The following is a 13,364-nucleotide window of genomic DNA, read 5'->3' as shown; positions in this document are numbered from 1 at the left end:
AGCAGTTAAGGAAAGGCCGCTGCACCTCGGGAGCTGTGAAACCGCAGTGGTAACGCAGGTTTAAGGCGTTTTTCTCAGCTCTGGTGGGAAAGCAGTACGTCACCCCAGTCCGCGCCTGACTGACACCTGCGCTCGGGAAGCTGCGGAATGAACGCCCGGCGGATGCTGCCGGCACTCCCACCTCACGGTTTGATGGATGTCCCCACTACCGCGGCTGGCTAAACGGCTTCCAGCGCTCCTGGAAACTTCCCGCTTCCCAGAGCTAACAGGGTGTTCAAGGGGATCCATCCCCACTGCTCCTGCCAGCCCCGTCGCCCGCAGACCCCGCAGGGACACGGCAGGGCCCCGCGCGCCGGCACCTTGGGTTCCTGAAACAGGGATGCTCCTTCTCCTGCCTCCCAAGGGCGTGATGCCACAGCGGTCACTCCGTGCTACTCATTGGGAGTGTCCCATTCTGGACTCCAAAATCCATCACTCTGCCACCGGGGTGCGGGTGCAGGGAACCAGCCCAGTCCCACGAGGCGATGCGGGAGGGCGGCGGATGCAAGATGCTGCCCCGGAGCTACCAACCTCCCCAGGGTTTCGGGGGGCTCGGAGCCTCCCCTGCCTGAGCAGCGGGGTCCAGCTCCCCCCTCCTACACTCCTGCCCTTACAGGTTCACCTCCATCCAAAAATCACTGGTTTTGAGGCAGCCTCGGCTGCGCCAGTGCACGGGGAGAGGTTTCGGGGAGCCACGCTTGGCTCCCGGCCACCGCAGGACTCCAGCGACCCGGCAAGCCGGTCACCTGGACCGAGGGCGCGCGGCAGGAAGCCCGCAGAAAGCACGGAGCCGCGAGGCTTTATTTTCATAACAGTCAGCAAAAGGGACAGCTGGAGAGCAGCTGAACGCCGACCCGCAGCTGCGCCCAAAACCTCCTTCCCGCTTAAAGAGGCGAGGAATAAATGAAAATATCTAATATTCTGCGGCCCGCAAAGGGGCCGGGTGCACGCCGGTGAATGGTACCCGGGATGCCCCGCTGGCCTCTGGCTGTCAGGCTGCTTTCTCACAAAAAGCACCGCACAAACACGTTTCAAAGGCAGCGGGAGACACTGACACTGGGATGGAGCCGGCTTTTGAAATCCAGCCCTTTCTTCTCGCCGCCTTTCTGTCTGCGAGCGTAATTTCCACTCTCAGCCAGAGAGAAGCAGTGCTATTCCCTCCTGGTTTACTCCTGGGCAAACTGTGTTTGCGAGAAGATGAGAGCCACCAGCAGAAGGAAAAAAAAGGGCATTTAACCCGTGCCGGGGGCCGGCAGCCGGAGCAGGGCACGCGTCGGGGCCGCCGTCGCGGGGACGGCAGCGGTGGAGGCCGTGCACCTGAACGCCAGCAAAAAACCAGCGCTGAGGCTCCCACGGGTGAGATTTCAAGGAGAGGATTTTGAATATACAACTTCAAAGCGCGTGAAAGGGGAAGGGAAGGGGTGGCTATCAGGAGACAGGTTTAACCACATTAAAGGAGTCGTCGCCCCCACTGAGACTCCTGCTCCAGCCGGCTTTGATCCATTTTTTATCCGTATTTCCTTTCATTTCTCCCCTTTTGTTGGTGCGTGACGGGGGAATCAATACCGGCGCGAGCCATGCCGAGATGAGCGCTGGGTGCTAATCCTGCACCCACGCCCGCCCCGAAGCCGCAAGCGCCGCTATTTACGGCCCTGCTCACGCCGACGTGTGAGGTTTGCTGAACGCAGCACTCCGTTCGCTCCCAGGCTGGCTCGCAGGATGCGCGGCACAGACGGCTCGGGAAGCCTGCACAAACCGGCCCAGCCCAGCTAGCAAACCCACCGCTGCCAGCTCAGAGCCCACCCTCCGTCGCCCTTGGAGCCGGGCACCCTTAAAGCGAGAGGTGTCCCAGCATCCATCTTCTGAAAGCTTTTGGGGCAGAAGGGTTTTCAGTTTTCCTGCCAAGAGCCTCATCTCACACCTCAGCCGCAGACAGCAAGTCCATTTTTTAAAAGTTGGAAGGGCACCAGGGGAGACGGGGAAGAGAACGGCAGAGAGGAGACAGAGCCCGCTGTAAGTGCCGACAGCGCCCATCCTTTTAAAATAATTAATAAATGATTAATGGCCTAAATTATCATAAGATATGTTGTGACATGTTGCAGAGACATTCATAAACGTCGACGGCTCAGTTCACAGCAGCCTTTGTGCAAACTGAGGTGTGTAAATCAACGCGGCGCTCTCTGAAACGGGTCAGAGCGCATCTTCAAACCATTCGTAAGGGGTCGGGCAATTTCCGCGCGCCTGTGTTAACAGAGTCTTGATAAATACAGTCTTCACCCAGACTCAGCCTGTTGTAACCCAGTTACTGTTTCAGGCCCGCAAGAGATGACAAAATCATCACTACCTGAAGCTGTCCCCTCGCAGTGTCGTAGGGGACAACGCGCCAACAAGCGAGTTCCCTACCCGGCTCCTTCCCGAAGAGCTGGCCCACGGCGATGCCCAGCAGCCCCCGTCCCGTCCGACGTGGCCGGGGGTCAGACCCACGCAGGAAGCCAGCACGCAGCATCACCCAGCTCCCCCGCGGCCAACGGAGCCCTCGGAGCCGCCGCCCGCGCAGCGGCCTCCGCCCGAGCATCGCTCCCGCACGCTTCCCGGCATGCAGCGTGCCCAAGCACCACGCGCCGCTGGGACCCGCTCCCTCGCCCTCCTCCACCCCCCGCACTGCGACGAGGCGCGAGCGAAGGAGAGGCAGGAGCCCCCCCTACCTTTGCAGGCGCCGGCGGCTCCCAGGTGGTAGATGCCGGCCAAGACTCGCCAGACGGCCGCCTGCTCCTCCGCCGTGATGCCCAGGGTGGCCATGGCAGCGCGGAGCTGGGCGAACGCCGCCGAGGCTTTCTGCTTCTCCTCGGGCTGCGGGCGGAAAGAGACGGGAGGGGAAACGTCACTGCCTCTGCCGAAGCATCCCAGCGCAGGGCGACGCAGGGGTACACGAAAGGGAGTATGAAAACTGGGTGGCGAGCGAGAAGATGACAATAAGGACACTAGGAACAGTTTGGACAGCAGTGGGAGAAGCCCCTGGCAGGGGTACATCCTCTCGCCGTACACCACCTCACAATTCCCACACCAGGAGCGTCCGCAGGGACGTTACGCAGCAGTGGAGACAGATGTTTTACATCTTCTCCCTTCTCGCTGCGTACGTGTGCCGGCGGGCGTGTGGGGCCCAGCCAAACAGCCTCCAGCCCCCAGCAGCACCTCGTCTGCCCACCCCCAACCACGGCAGCCCCGTCCGTGACCCCTGCAATTTTTTTTTCTTTTTTTTAACAAATGCAGCCCCACCACAAAATGAGGGCCTTTCCCCCCTGAACTGGGGGACAAACACTGCAGGTGGGCTCCAGCGGGCAGCATCCCCGTCTCGGCAGGGACCGCGCGGTCCAAAGGATTCCAGCTCCTGCAGAGCTTTACGGGGCGGCCACTAACGAGAAAACACAGCTGAGGTCTGCGATTTCTCCCGACTCAAACAAATAACCCGAATAGTTGCGACACCAGTGTCCCAGCGGGGGTTATCCATCCCCACCAGCTGCAGGGATGAAGGCTGCGATGAAGCCACCAATTAGATTTTCAGTCTCAGCATCCCGAGCACCCGTCAGAAGGGAAAACTTGACAGATTTCCCCAAATCCCATCCCACCCCAAACGCAGCACCCCACCGCCCCGGCTTTCCTTCCAGGCGGGTTCCAGAGAGGGCGAAAGGAGCACTACCAGCTCCCTGCTCGGCCAGGCCGGGCTGCGGTGCGGAATTTCATCCCCCACGGGGAGCTTTTGGGGGGCTCACCCTCCTGCGAAAGGAGGGTGAAATCCCCTCCCTGACCCCAGCAGAGCCAGGACCTAGCCGTGCCCTCCTCGCCAGCCCCTGCTCCAACTGCCGGCCCAGAGCCGGAGGTCACTGGTGAAGACCGAACGCCGAATTCATCAGTAGATGATGTAACTGCAAATTGCTGCCGTCCATCCCAGCGCCTCGGCTCGCGGCAGCCTGCCTGGTCTTTGCAAACGGCTCCAAGCAGCAAGGAGCCAGTGCTGGAAACCAAGGGCAGCACTGCCAGCCCCCGAACATCACTTTCTGGGGTCTGCACTTGCCCCCCAGGAGCTGCTGCTGCAAGGCAACGCCAGGGCTTGCTGATCCCGGAGCAGCGGGATCTGTCCCCGGGGCGGGTGCCCCGTCCCTGCGGCTGCCCTGCTCCCGCGGGGCTGTCCCAGGGGATTTTGGGCAGACCCAGCCTCGCACCCCGGCATTCGCTCCCTCCGCACCCTGGTACGGCGCCACCACCCCAAGCCGCCCACAGCCCAGGACCCACCGCGGCCCCTGACCGGGATGAGGAGGCGCGTGCCGCAGCGTCCCTACCTTCACAAAGGGCTGGATCCCAAAGGAGTTGCTCTCAGCCGCCTGGTGCAAGTGCAGCGTCGTCCTGGGAGCGGTTACAGAGAATGAGACCCAAGCCCCTCCTGCCCCACCCCCCCCGCTCCCCTCGGGGAGCATCTCCGACACCCGCAGAGCCCCTTCGCCCTTACAACGACGTCCACGGGGCCCCACTGGGAACGGCTCCCGGGGCTCTGCCCTGCACGGGGGACCGGGCCGGCCCCAGACACCCCAGGACCCTTCACCGCGGAAAGTCAGAAGCAAGTGGGGAACGGAACGTCTGTCTCATCTGATCGGCCCAATTCGAAATTTAGTGATGGGGAAAATAAAGCACCAGAAAAAACCCCGGTTTAATAGAAAATCTCTAATACATAAGCGTATAAAAATCCCTGTGGGGTCACTAACGCGGTCACCCTCACAATCTCTTTCTCAGCAGCGGGGGCTCAGAAACCACGCTGCCAGAGCAAACTTGGGTGTCGGTCCCGGGGGAGCCCCTCGGGGGTGGGGGTACCCCCAGCCGGGCGAGGAGCCGAGCCGCCCGACGCTGCGGGAGCCGCCCGCTCACCTCTGCGCCGCATCCAGCCCCGCCAGCATCAGGGGGAAGACGTTGAAGTTGCTCTCGCCGTGGGGCTGCCGGGCGACGCGGCCCCTCTCCAGCAGCATGGTCTGGGGGAGGGAGCGGGGCAGGCGTCAGCAGCAGCCCCCAGCCCCAGGCGCAGGCAGGGCGGGCGCTGCGCCGGGGTGCCCGGGCACCCGGGGAAGAGAGGGGACAGTGGCACTGGGAGAAGGGGAGATGCTACTGGGAGCTGTCAAGGCAGGGCGGGGCAGAGGAGGGGCAGCAGTGGGGCAGCCCCAGTGTTCCCCACGGGCAGGCACCGGCTCAAGCCCTCCCCTCCACCAGACGAGGCCCGGGGGGCACCGGTGGAAGTGCCTTTGTGCAACAGCCCTGACAGTGACAAAAGCCCCCAGCCCCTCCTGCTCGAGGCTGGTGTGTAAGGCGCCGCTAATGAAATGCTGAATTATACATTTCCTCATCAACATTTCACTCCAGCTCTGCGCCGCGCTCCTTGCCAGGGGAGGGGGCGACAGGCTGCAGGGACCCCGCCACGACCTGGGGCACCTTTGGTCCAGGAGAAGCAGAACATCGCATCGCTCCTCGGCCCCTTCCCGGCACCGCGGTCGCTCTTGCCCCCAAGATGCGTCACAGGGACCGTTCACCTCCGTCTCGAGCACCCCTCTTTCAGTCGCAGCCCTCCCACCTCTCGCCAGGCGACGGGGCCCGCGGGCTACCTGGAGGTGAGCAGCGGTGATCCGGCCGGTGGCACTGAAATCCAGCGACAGGACCATGGAGAAGCGCGTGGAGCTGCTGCTGTGGCCGGTGGTCACCGACCCGAAGGCTCCCAGCACGGTGAACATCGCCTGGATCTTCTCCACTGCAAAACCGGCACCGGCAGCCCCCTGAGCCACCCCGCGATGGCTGCAGCCCCGCGTGGCCCCGGTGCCCACCGGGAGAGAGCCAGCCCTTGCCAGGGCTGCAAAAAGGAGCTGAGGGAGGCTTCGGGCTGCTCCTCTGCCTGCTGTTCCCACGCGTCCATCCCAGCACTCGGACACCCGGAGCATTGCCCGGGCACGGGGTTAGTGCCCCGCACCGCGAGAGCACGTGTGCGCTGGCGGGAAGGGAACGTGTCAGGCTGCCCGCACCTGCACCCCGCTCCGGGCCGTTGGTCAGCCCTTTGCAAAAGCATGGAGCTCGCCCAGACCTCCGAAATCCACACCCGTCCCTAAAGCTACCGACTGCTTAACAGCGCTTCCTCTCACGTCACGCGTAACTTGATCGAACGGGAAAAGTGCTGCCCCAAGCACGCTACTAATTCCTGTCTGGTGCTTACTCGGGTGTTGACCAAAATAGCAAATCTGTTGGGTCTGGGACGGGGAAGGGGCAGCGGCACCGGGAGCCCCGCCGCCCGTCTGCGTCTTGGGCTGCAGCCCCGCAGCCCCACCGGCCCACGCTGCGCTTGCAGAGCCACCCACGCTGCCCACCGTGCCCCGAAACCGAGACCCTGCCACCCACGCTGCCCCCCGTACCTGAGACCCTGCCGTCCACGCTGCCCGCCGTGCCCACCAGGTACTCCAGGGCGCTCCGGCAGCAGGTGGTCCTGCCAGCCCCGCTGCGCCCCAGGGGCACGATGGCCTGATCCTGCCGCTGCATCAGCAGGTTCCTGTAGGCTCGCTGCGCCACCGAGCAGATGTGCGGGGGCATGCAGTCCCTCTTCCCTTTGAACGCCTGCCGGCAGGGAGAGCACACCCCAGAACAGCCCTCTTGTAGAGAAAATCTTGACGACATTCACACCCAGGGTGATGGTTTCTCCCCAGGGTGCCATGGTGGTCCCACCACCCCGGGCACCACAGCCCGGGCCCACTCCATCCCCACCCCTTGCACCCCCAGGCTGCTGGGAGGGGTGCAGTCACCACAACACAGCAATTTGCTCCTGAAATCAGGAAAACTTTTGTGCTGGGATTGCTGCCCAGTCGCAAGCATTCCCAGCCCCAAAGGGTCTCCAGCCATGAGTATCCTCAGGACACGCCCTGCCCCGAGCATCCCTCCAGAGCAACTCTGGTCCTGAGTGTCTCCAGAGCACCTCCAGCCTTGAGTATCCCCGGCCCTGAGCATCCCAGGTCCTGACTGTCCCCGGAGCATCCCCAGCCCGAGCATCCCGGTGTCCCCGGAGCATCCCCGGCCCCATCATCCCAGTGTCCCCGGAGCATCCCCAGCGCGAGCATCCCAGTGTCCCCGGAGCATCCCCAGCCCCATCATCCCAGTGTCCCCGGAGCATCCCCAGCCCAAGCATCCCAGTGTCTCCGGAGCATCCCCGGCGCGAGCATCCCAGTGTCCCCAGAGCATCCGCGGCGCAAGCATCCCGGTGTCCCCGGAGCATCCCCAGCCCCAGCATCCCAGTGTCCCCGGAGCATCCCCGGCCCAAGCATCCCAGTGTCCCCGGAGCATCCCCGGCCCCAGCATCCCAGTGTCCCCAGAGCATCTCCGGTGTGAGCATCTCAGTGTCCCCGGAGCATCCCCAGCCCGAGCATCCCAGTGTCTCCGGAGCATCCCCAGCCCGAGCATCCCAGTGTCCCCAGAGCATCCCCAGCCCGAGCATCCCAGTGTCCCCGGAGCATCCCCGGCCCCAGCACTCGCTCGCGCCGTGACGGTCCCACGGTGCCACCTGCCGGTACCGCAGCGCCCGGCTCTTTCCGCCACCATCCCCACGGGTGACCGCTTCCCACGGGCGACCGCGGCCGGCCCTCACCTTCCCCGAGCCGCTGCTGGCGGCGAAGCCGGGCCTGATGGCCAGGAGGCTGGGCCCGGCGAAGGTGCAGGGCAGGCGGGCGCGGTAGCGGTGCTGCAGCGTGTGCAGGGCGCTGCAGGCGTTGAGGCTGACGAGCGCGGCCAGGTCCTCGGCGTAATCCAGGCTGGGGGGGTTGGTCTGCGGGAAGAGAGCCCCCCTCGAGCTCTGCCATCGCGGGACAGGCTGGGCCGTACCCCGCCGGCACCCCGGCCCCAGTGACGCGGCTGCTACCCTGGTCTAATCTCCCCGGGCCCCACGCGCTGCGGGTAGGGGTCCCATCCCCAGCCAAAACCGAGGAGGGGGCTCACCCGCTGCACGCTGTCCTCGTCCACTTCGGTGATGCTGCCGTCCACCTCCCGGCGCACCCTCACCCTCCCCGCCGGCAGCTCGGGCGTCCCCACGTCCGGCTTCAGCTGCGTGGCTGCAAGGAGAGGATGAGGATGCAGCTCGGGGCAGAGCTGGCTGCAGCTCGGGGAGCTGCCGGGGGGCCACGGCCACCCACAGCCCCGCCGGGCCACGGCCACACATGGTGCCAGAGCAGCACCCGGCGCCCACCCTGCTGCCGACCCGCAGCCGGGCTGGAGGCACCGCCGATCCGCGGCACTGGAAAGCGAGGGCGGAGGAAGGCAAGGTACCCAGTGTGAATCCGTCCCGCTGGACGAGCCAGACCTTCTCCGCCTCGTACCAAACATCCCTCGGAGCCTGCGGGGAGGGAGGAGAGAGGAAAATTGTGATGAACCGGCAGAAAACTGAGCTGGGCACACTGCACTGGCCTCACGGACAGCAGCACATCCAGCTGGAGCCCCTGCCCCTCCTCTGCCCCCCAGCTGGCGCGGGGGCACCTTCCCCCGGCCGAGCCCACCCGAAAGGGAAGAGCTGCGTGAAACCAGAGAGCAGCACCAGTGCCCCGAGACGGGGCGACAGCCCGGCAGCCCCGCGGGCGCGTTACCTGCTCCTTGTCCACGCTCTCGCCCAACTCCGTGCTCTCTCCCGGCTCTTCCTTCTCCTTCCCCACCTCCTTTGCCACATCTTCCGACTTTTCTTGGATCCCTCCCGGCTCCCCCTTGGGGCCTTCTGACTTGTTCACAGTTTTCCCAGGCTTTTTCACTTCCCTTGGCTCCTTCTTGCCACCTCCGATGTCTTTCTTCATCTTCTCTGGCCCTTTCCCGGCTGGCCCCGCCGCCGGCTCCCTCTGGGCTCTCGCTTTCGCTGGGTGCTGCTCCTGGCTGGGGGGTGTCCCCTTCTCCTTTTTCGTGCTCTGGGGGCCCGTCCCCTTGGGCGCGTCCCCCTCCTTCGCTGGGACCTTGCCGCAGCGCTGGGGGCCCTTGCTGGGCGTGGGGGCTGGAGCCGGGGGGCTGCCCACCGGGCAGGGGTCCCTGGGGCTCTTCTCTGGGCACAAGGGTTTTGCGGGCTTGGGAGGGGTCTGTGTCGGCTGGGGGGCAGCTGGCGCCGAGCTGGGCGCAGGGGACGGGGTTTTGCTGGAGATGGCCCCCGGCGCAGCCTTCCCAGGTGGCAGCTCTTTGCGTGGGGGGGCCGGGACCCCCTGGCCTCCCTGCCCCTCGGCGTGCAGCCCGTTCTGCAGCGGCTGTCCCTCACCGGCCACCGCTCCTCCGGCGGCTGGGGGGTCCCGGGCTCGGGCCTCGCCGTCGTCCACCACGGGCTGCGGAGCAAAGGAGAGGAGCCGGGTCCGATAGGGATTTGGGGAGGACCCGGCCCCAGCGCCGCAGCCCGCTGCGGGATGCTCGTGCCGAGCCCTGCCCTGCGGGACGCGGGGTCCAGCCCTGCCCTGGGCACAGCCAACGGCCGCAGGTGGCTGCATGGACCCGGCCATGTGGCTGCAGTCGGTGGCATCTTCCTCCTCCTCCTCCTCCTCCTCCTCCCTCCCACCTGGCCACGTCCCACCCGCCGCACCCGGGGTCACCGCTCGGTGCCGTGCCCAGGGATGCCCCACGCGCTCCCCTTCCTGCGCTCAGCAAGGTGAACTGGAGAGCCCTGTGCTCTGCCTAATTGCTCCCCTTGCAATTAAGCAAGTTGGGAATGGCAAGTCACATTAACGAAGTCTCCAGCGTTAATTGCTCAAGGCTGGTGGCTGCAGCCAACAGTGTGCTGCGAGCCCGGGCCTCGCCGTCCAGCCCACCTCGTGCAAAAAATCCCCTCTGGTCCCGGCACCGCGGGGTCCCACAGCCCCCCAGGAACCGCTCTGGGCTGGGGACAGCCGAGGACACCCAGCTGCGGAGACCCGCGCGGGGTTCATAGCTGCTCACCTCCTCTTTCGCGCTCGCCTTGCTTTCCTTCTTCAGCTTCGCCGCCTTGGCCTCCTTCTCGGTCTCCCGCACAAGCTGCTTGATGAACCCCCCGGGAATGACCGACAGGAGCAGGGGCGCAGGCGACGGGGGCGGCCCCCGGTCCTCGTCCCGTATCTGTGGGAGCGGAGGCTGGGTTACGGGGCACGGCGCAGGGACGGGAGCCCCGGCAAAGCCAGCCCCGCGGGCGAGTCAGTGGCACGAGCAGCGGAGCATCAGCGCCCCGCTCCGCCGGCGGGGCCAGCCGCGGCCGTGACACCTCGCAGGCTGCCAGCCAGGCCACGGGCCACTGGTGAGCACCAGCTCAGTTTGGGGATGTTGTGGCGAGCAGGAGAAGCACCGAGAAGAAAAGCCCCGCAGCGAAGCGCCGGGCTTCCCGCGCGCCGCCACGTGCTGGGTGCGGCGGGGAGCCGACGCGCGCTGCCAGCTCTGCCCGACGCCCAGCAGCTCTGGCACGGCCGCGGGAGGAACTGTCCCGGCTGCAGCGAGCCAAGAAGCAGCGCCCAGCATCGCTGCGGCCACGTGCGGATCTGTGCGTCCCCCCGCGCCGGGCCGCAAGCCGAAACACAGCCCCACGGCTCCCACAGCGAAGGGCTTCCCAAGCCGCGCCAGCGCCAAGCCCTGCGGGGAACTGCGTGCCCCAAAACAGCGGCAAAATCGCTCAAACCGGAACGTTCAGGCTGCAAAGGTGCCCGTGCGGTTGGACGCAGCAGGAGCAACGTGCACAGGAAGGCGAGGGAACGCCGGCCCCCGAGGCGTGCGGCAGGCTGGCTGCGGTGCGTCCCCCCGCCCAGCACCAGGCCCCCGGGCGCCCCACCAGCCTCCAGCCCCGCAGCGTCGCCGGTGCCGCCCCGGACCGAGACTTCCCTTCTGCTCCCAGAGCGCGAGGCGCGAGGAGATGGCCATGGCGGCGGCGAGGCAGGACGGCGCTGCACGGAGAGCCGCGGGCCGCATCGGGTGCGCGAGGCGGAGAGAGAGGAGAGAGTTAGCCAGGGGCTCCCGTGGGCTGCGCCGGGGCCGGCAGCACCACCGCCTCGCCGGGCGTTATTGCCCCAGTCCAGGCTCACGGCACCGGGTCGAGCGCGGCAGCCTGGGGCGTTTGGCAGTGATGCAGAGGACACGCCGCAAGCAGCTGCCCCGGCACGGCGCAGCGAGGCGCCCGGAGGTGTGAGGAGGTGGGGGTACAGGGTGTCAGCGGCACCAGGGCGGTGCTGGGACCCCGCTGTCCCGGGCCGGGTGGCACAGGGTGGCCGCGGGAGCCCGCCCGTGCCCCATTTCAGGCTGACCCCAGCTTCACCTGTTGGGATCATTCATGCAGCGAGCGGGTCGGGGCTCGTCTGGCCCTGCCGCTCGCGCCGGCAGCCGCATCTCCTTGTACAGTAAAGGGCAGGAGCACCGGGAGCGGCCAGGAGCCGGCCCAGGAATGTCACTTGCCTTCTGCGGCGGCAGCGCCGGGCGCCACGTGCCCTCGCTCCCACTGGGGACTGGCGCTGCCCCACGCTGTGACCCCAGCCAGGGCTCTGGGGCCAAGGGGGAGAGCCGGCCCCGAACGGCGCAGCCGGAGCCCCGAGCACGGAGCGTGCCTGCGGCAGCCGCCCCGCGCCCACCAGCCAGAGCGGGATCCTCAGTCCTGCTCTGCAAATGGGGAATCTGAGGCACGGAGCGGGGGGACGCGCCTTGACCCAGCACACAGCGTGGCACGAACAAGGGCTGGGGACCACCATCACCACCACGCCAGCTCCCCCCACGCGGGGAGCGGGATGCGGCCCCCTCTGCGTGGGTTTGGTCTCCACGCAGGAGCCGGCCGGGGACTCGCTCCTGCTCCCACCCAGGACCTGTCACCATCCTGGTGGGTGCCAGGAGCTGAGGCCAGCCAGGGGTCCCCAACCACCCCCTCCCGCTCAGGGCGGGGAGCACCGTCCCCGTTCCCGTCCCCGCTCCCATCGCAGCCCTCCCCGGCATCTCTCCCAGAGCAGGCCGGTGGCTGGAAGCCGCCCCCAGAGCCGGGGCTGCCGCTATCGCCATCCATTCCCACCTAAAAATAGCCCTCCCCGCCGAGGGGCCCACGGCCAGCTGCCAGCGCGGCCAAAAACCTCCACTCGGACCCCGGCCCCGACCCCCCGCCCCAAAGGCCCCCCCAGAGCGCCCGTACCTGGGTGAGGAGCTGCGGGCGCAGGCGGGCTGACGGCCCAGGCCAGCACCGGGCTCTGCCGCCGGTGCGGGACCCCAGCGAGCCGGAGAGCGAAGGCGGCGTGCGGGCGAGCGGCAGCGGCGTGTGCCTCCCCCCGCCGCGGCGGCAGCTGAGGTGACACATGTCACTGCTAAAAATAGCCGCAGCGGTGGCACCGGGGCCTCGGCTGGGGAGAGGCCGTGGCACTGGGGGGCCCTCTAATTCCCTGGCCCCACCACACCGCCCGGCACACGCGTGTGCCACCGCGGCCTCCCTGGCACGCGTGGTTGTGCCCCCTCGGTGCACGGCTGCGCCCCACAGAAGCAGGGGAACCACGGCGGGTTGACGTGAGCCAGCCCAGGGCTCTGCGAGAGGGGACCCCAGCCATCCCCCAGCCCCCCAGCTCAGAGTTCCGGCACAAGGCTCCCCAGAGCACCCCAGCTCCCCCCGCCACCCCCAGCCCCGCAAGGAGGGGGCCAAGCTGGGGAGGGAGCGAGAGCAGCGCCCAAAATAGCGTCTCAGCGGTGGAAAGGAAAAGTCACCACGGCACCAACGCAGGCAGTGCCCGGGCGGGGCAGGTGGGGAGGGACAAGCAGCCCTGCCTGCCCCGGGGTCCTGGGCCCCCCGGCCCCAGCATCACCTCCCCACGGGGCTCTAACGGGGACCGAGGATGTGGAGGGGCCTCAGGGCGACGACGCGGGGCAGAGGGACCCCTCCAGGGGCGGGCAGGACCCCGTCCCACCTGCCCCAGTATCCAACACCCGCATGGGGTGCGGGATCAGGCCGAGCCCAGCCGCACAGGGGAAACCCACCCGCTGCCGCCGCTCCGCGTCTCCCCCGGCGAGCTCCGCGGACGGCCCGGGCACCGGCACTGAGAGCTGGAAGAGCTGTTCACAAGGAAAGGGGACGGTCAGGCTGCAGTCGCCCGGCACGAGGCCGAGAGTCGCCCCCAGCGTCTCACCGCCACCAGTTCAAACACTTCCAGCCAGGAATGGCACGGGGACACGCGGCGTGGGACGACCCTTCGCTCCGAGCACTGGGTCCCTCCAGAAAGTCACCTCCCAGGCCCTGCCAGGGGCTGAGGACCACCCCCGGGCCCCCCCTCGCCACAGCGGGCGCCGTCCCACCGTCAGGATGCAGCCGGCGCATCCCCCAG

At 67.1% G+C, this 13,364-nt stretch overlaps 1 protein-coding gene across 1 annotated transcript in view; it reads right to left on the bottom strand.

The window, feature by feature from the left end:
* MYO18B (myosin XVIIIB) overlaps positions 1-12,352 on the bottom strand; it is a 60,190-nt gene extending 47,838 nt beyond the window's left edge. The window contains exons 1-11 of the mRNA XM_086761743.1: positions 12,191-12,352; positions 10,000-10,170; positions 8,685-9,395; positions 8,371-8,437; positions 8,044-8,156; positions 7,697-7,873; positions 6,477-6,675; positions 5,682-5,824; positions 4,957-5,057; positions 4,377-4,440; positions 2,745-2,889 (exon numbers count right to left, since the gene is read on the bottom strand). Of these exons, the coding sequence (XP_086617869.1) occupies positions 2,745-2,889; positions 4,377-4,440; positions 4,957-5,057; positions 5,682-5,824; positions 6,477-6,675; positions 7,697-7,873; positions 8,044-8,156; positions 8,371-8,437; positions 8,685-9,395; positions 10,000-10,170; positions 12,191-12,352 (2,053 nt within the window). The remainder of the gene's footprint in view (positions 1-2,744; positions 2,890-4,376; positions 4,441-4,956; positions 5,058-5,681; positions 5,825-6,476; positions 6,676-7,696; positions 7,874-8,043; positions 8,157-8,370; positions 8,438-8,684; positions 9,396-9,999; positions 10,171-12,190) is intronic.
* Between the last annotated feature and the right edge of the window lie 1,012 nt (positions 12,353-13,364).

Source organism: Chlamydotis macqueenii, chromosome 17 (genome assembly GCF_036417535.1).
Source record: "Chlamydotis macqueenii isolate bChlMac1 chromosome 17, bChlMac1.mat, whole genome shotgun sequence".
In the NCBI taxonomy this organism is placed as follows: Eukaryota; Metazoa; Chordata; class Aves; order Otidiformes; family Otididae; genus Chlamydotis; species Chlamydotis macqueenii.
This window is presented reverse-complemented; position numbering and strand designations above follow the sequence as displayed.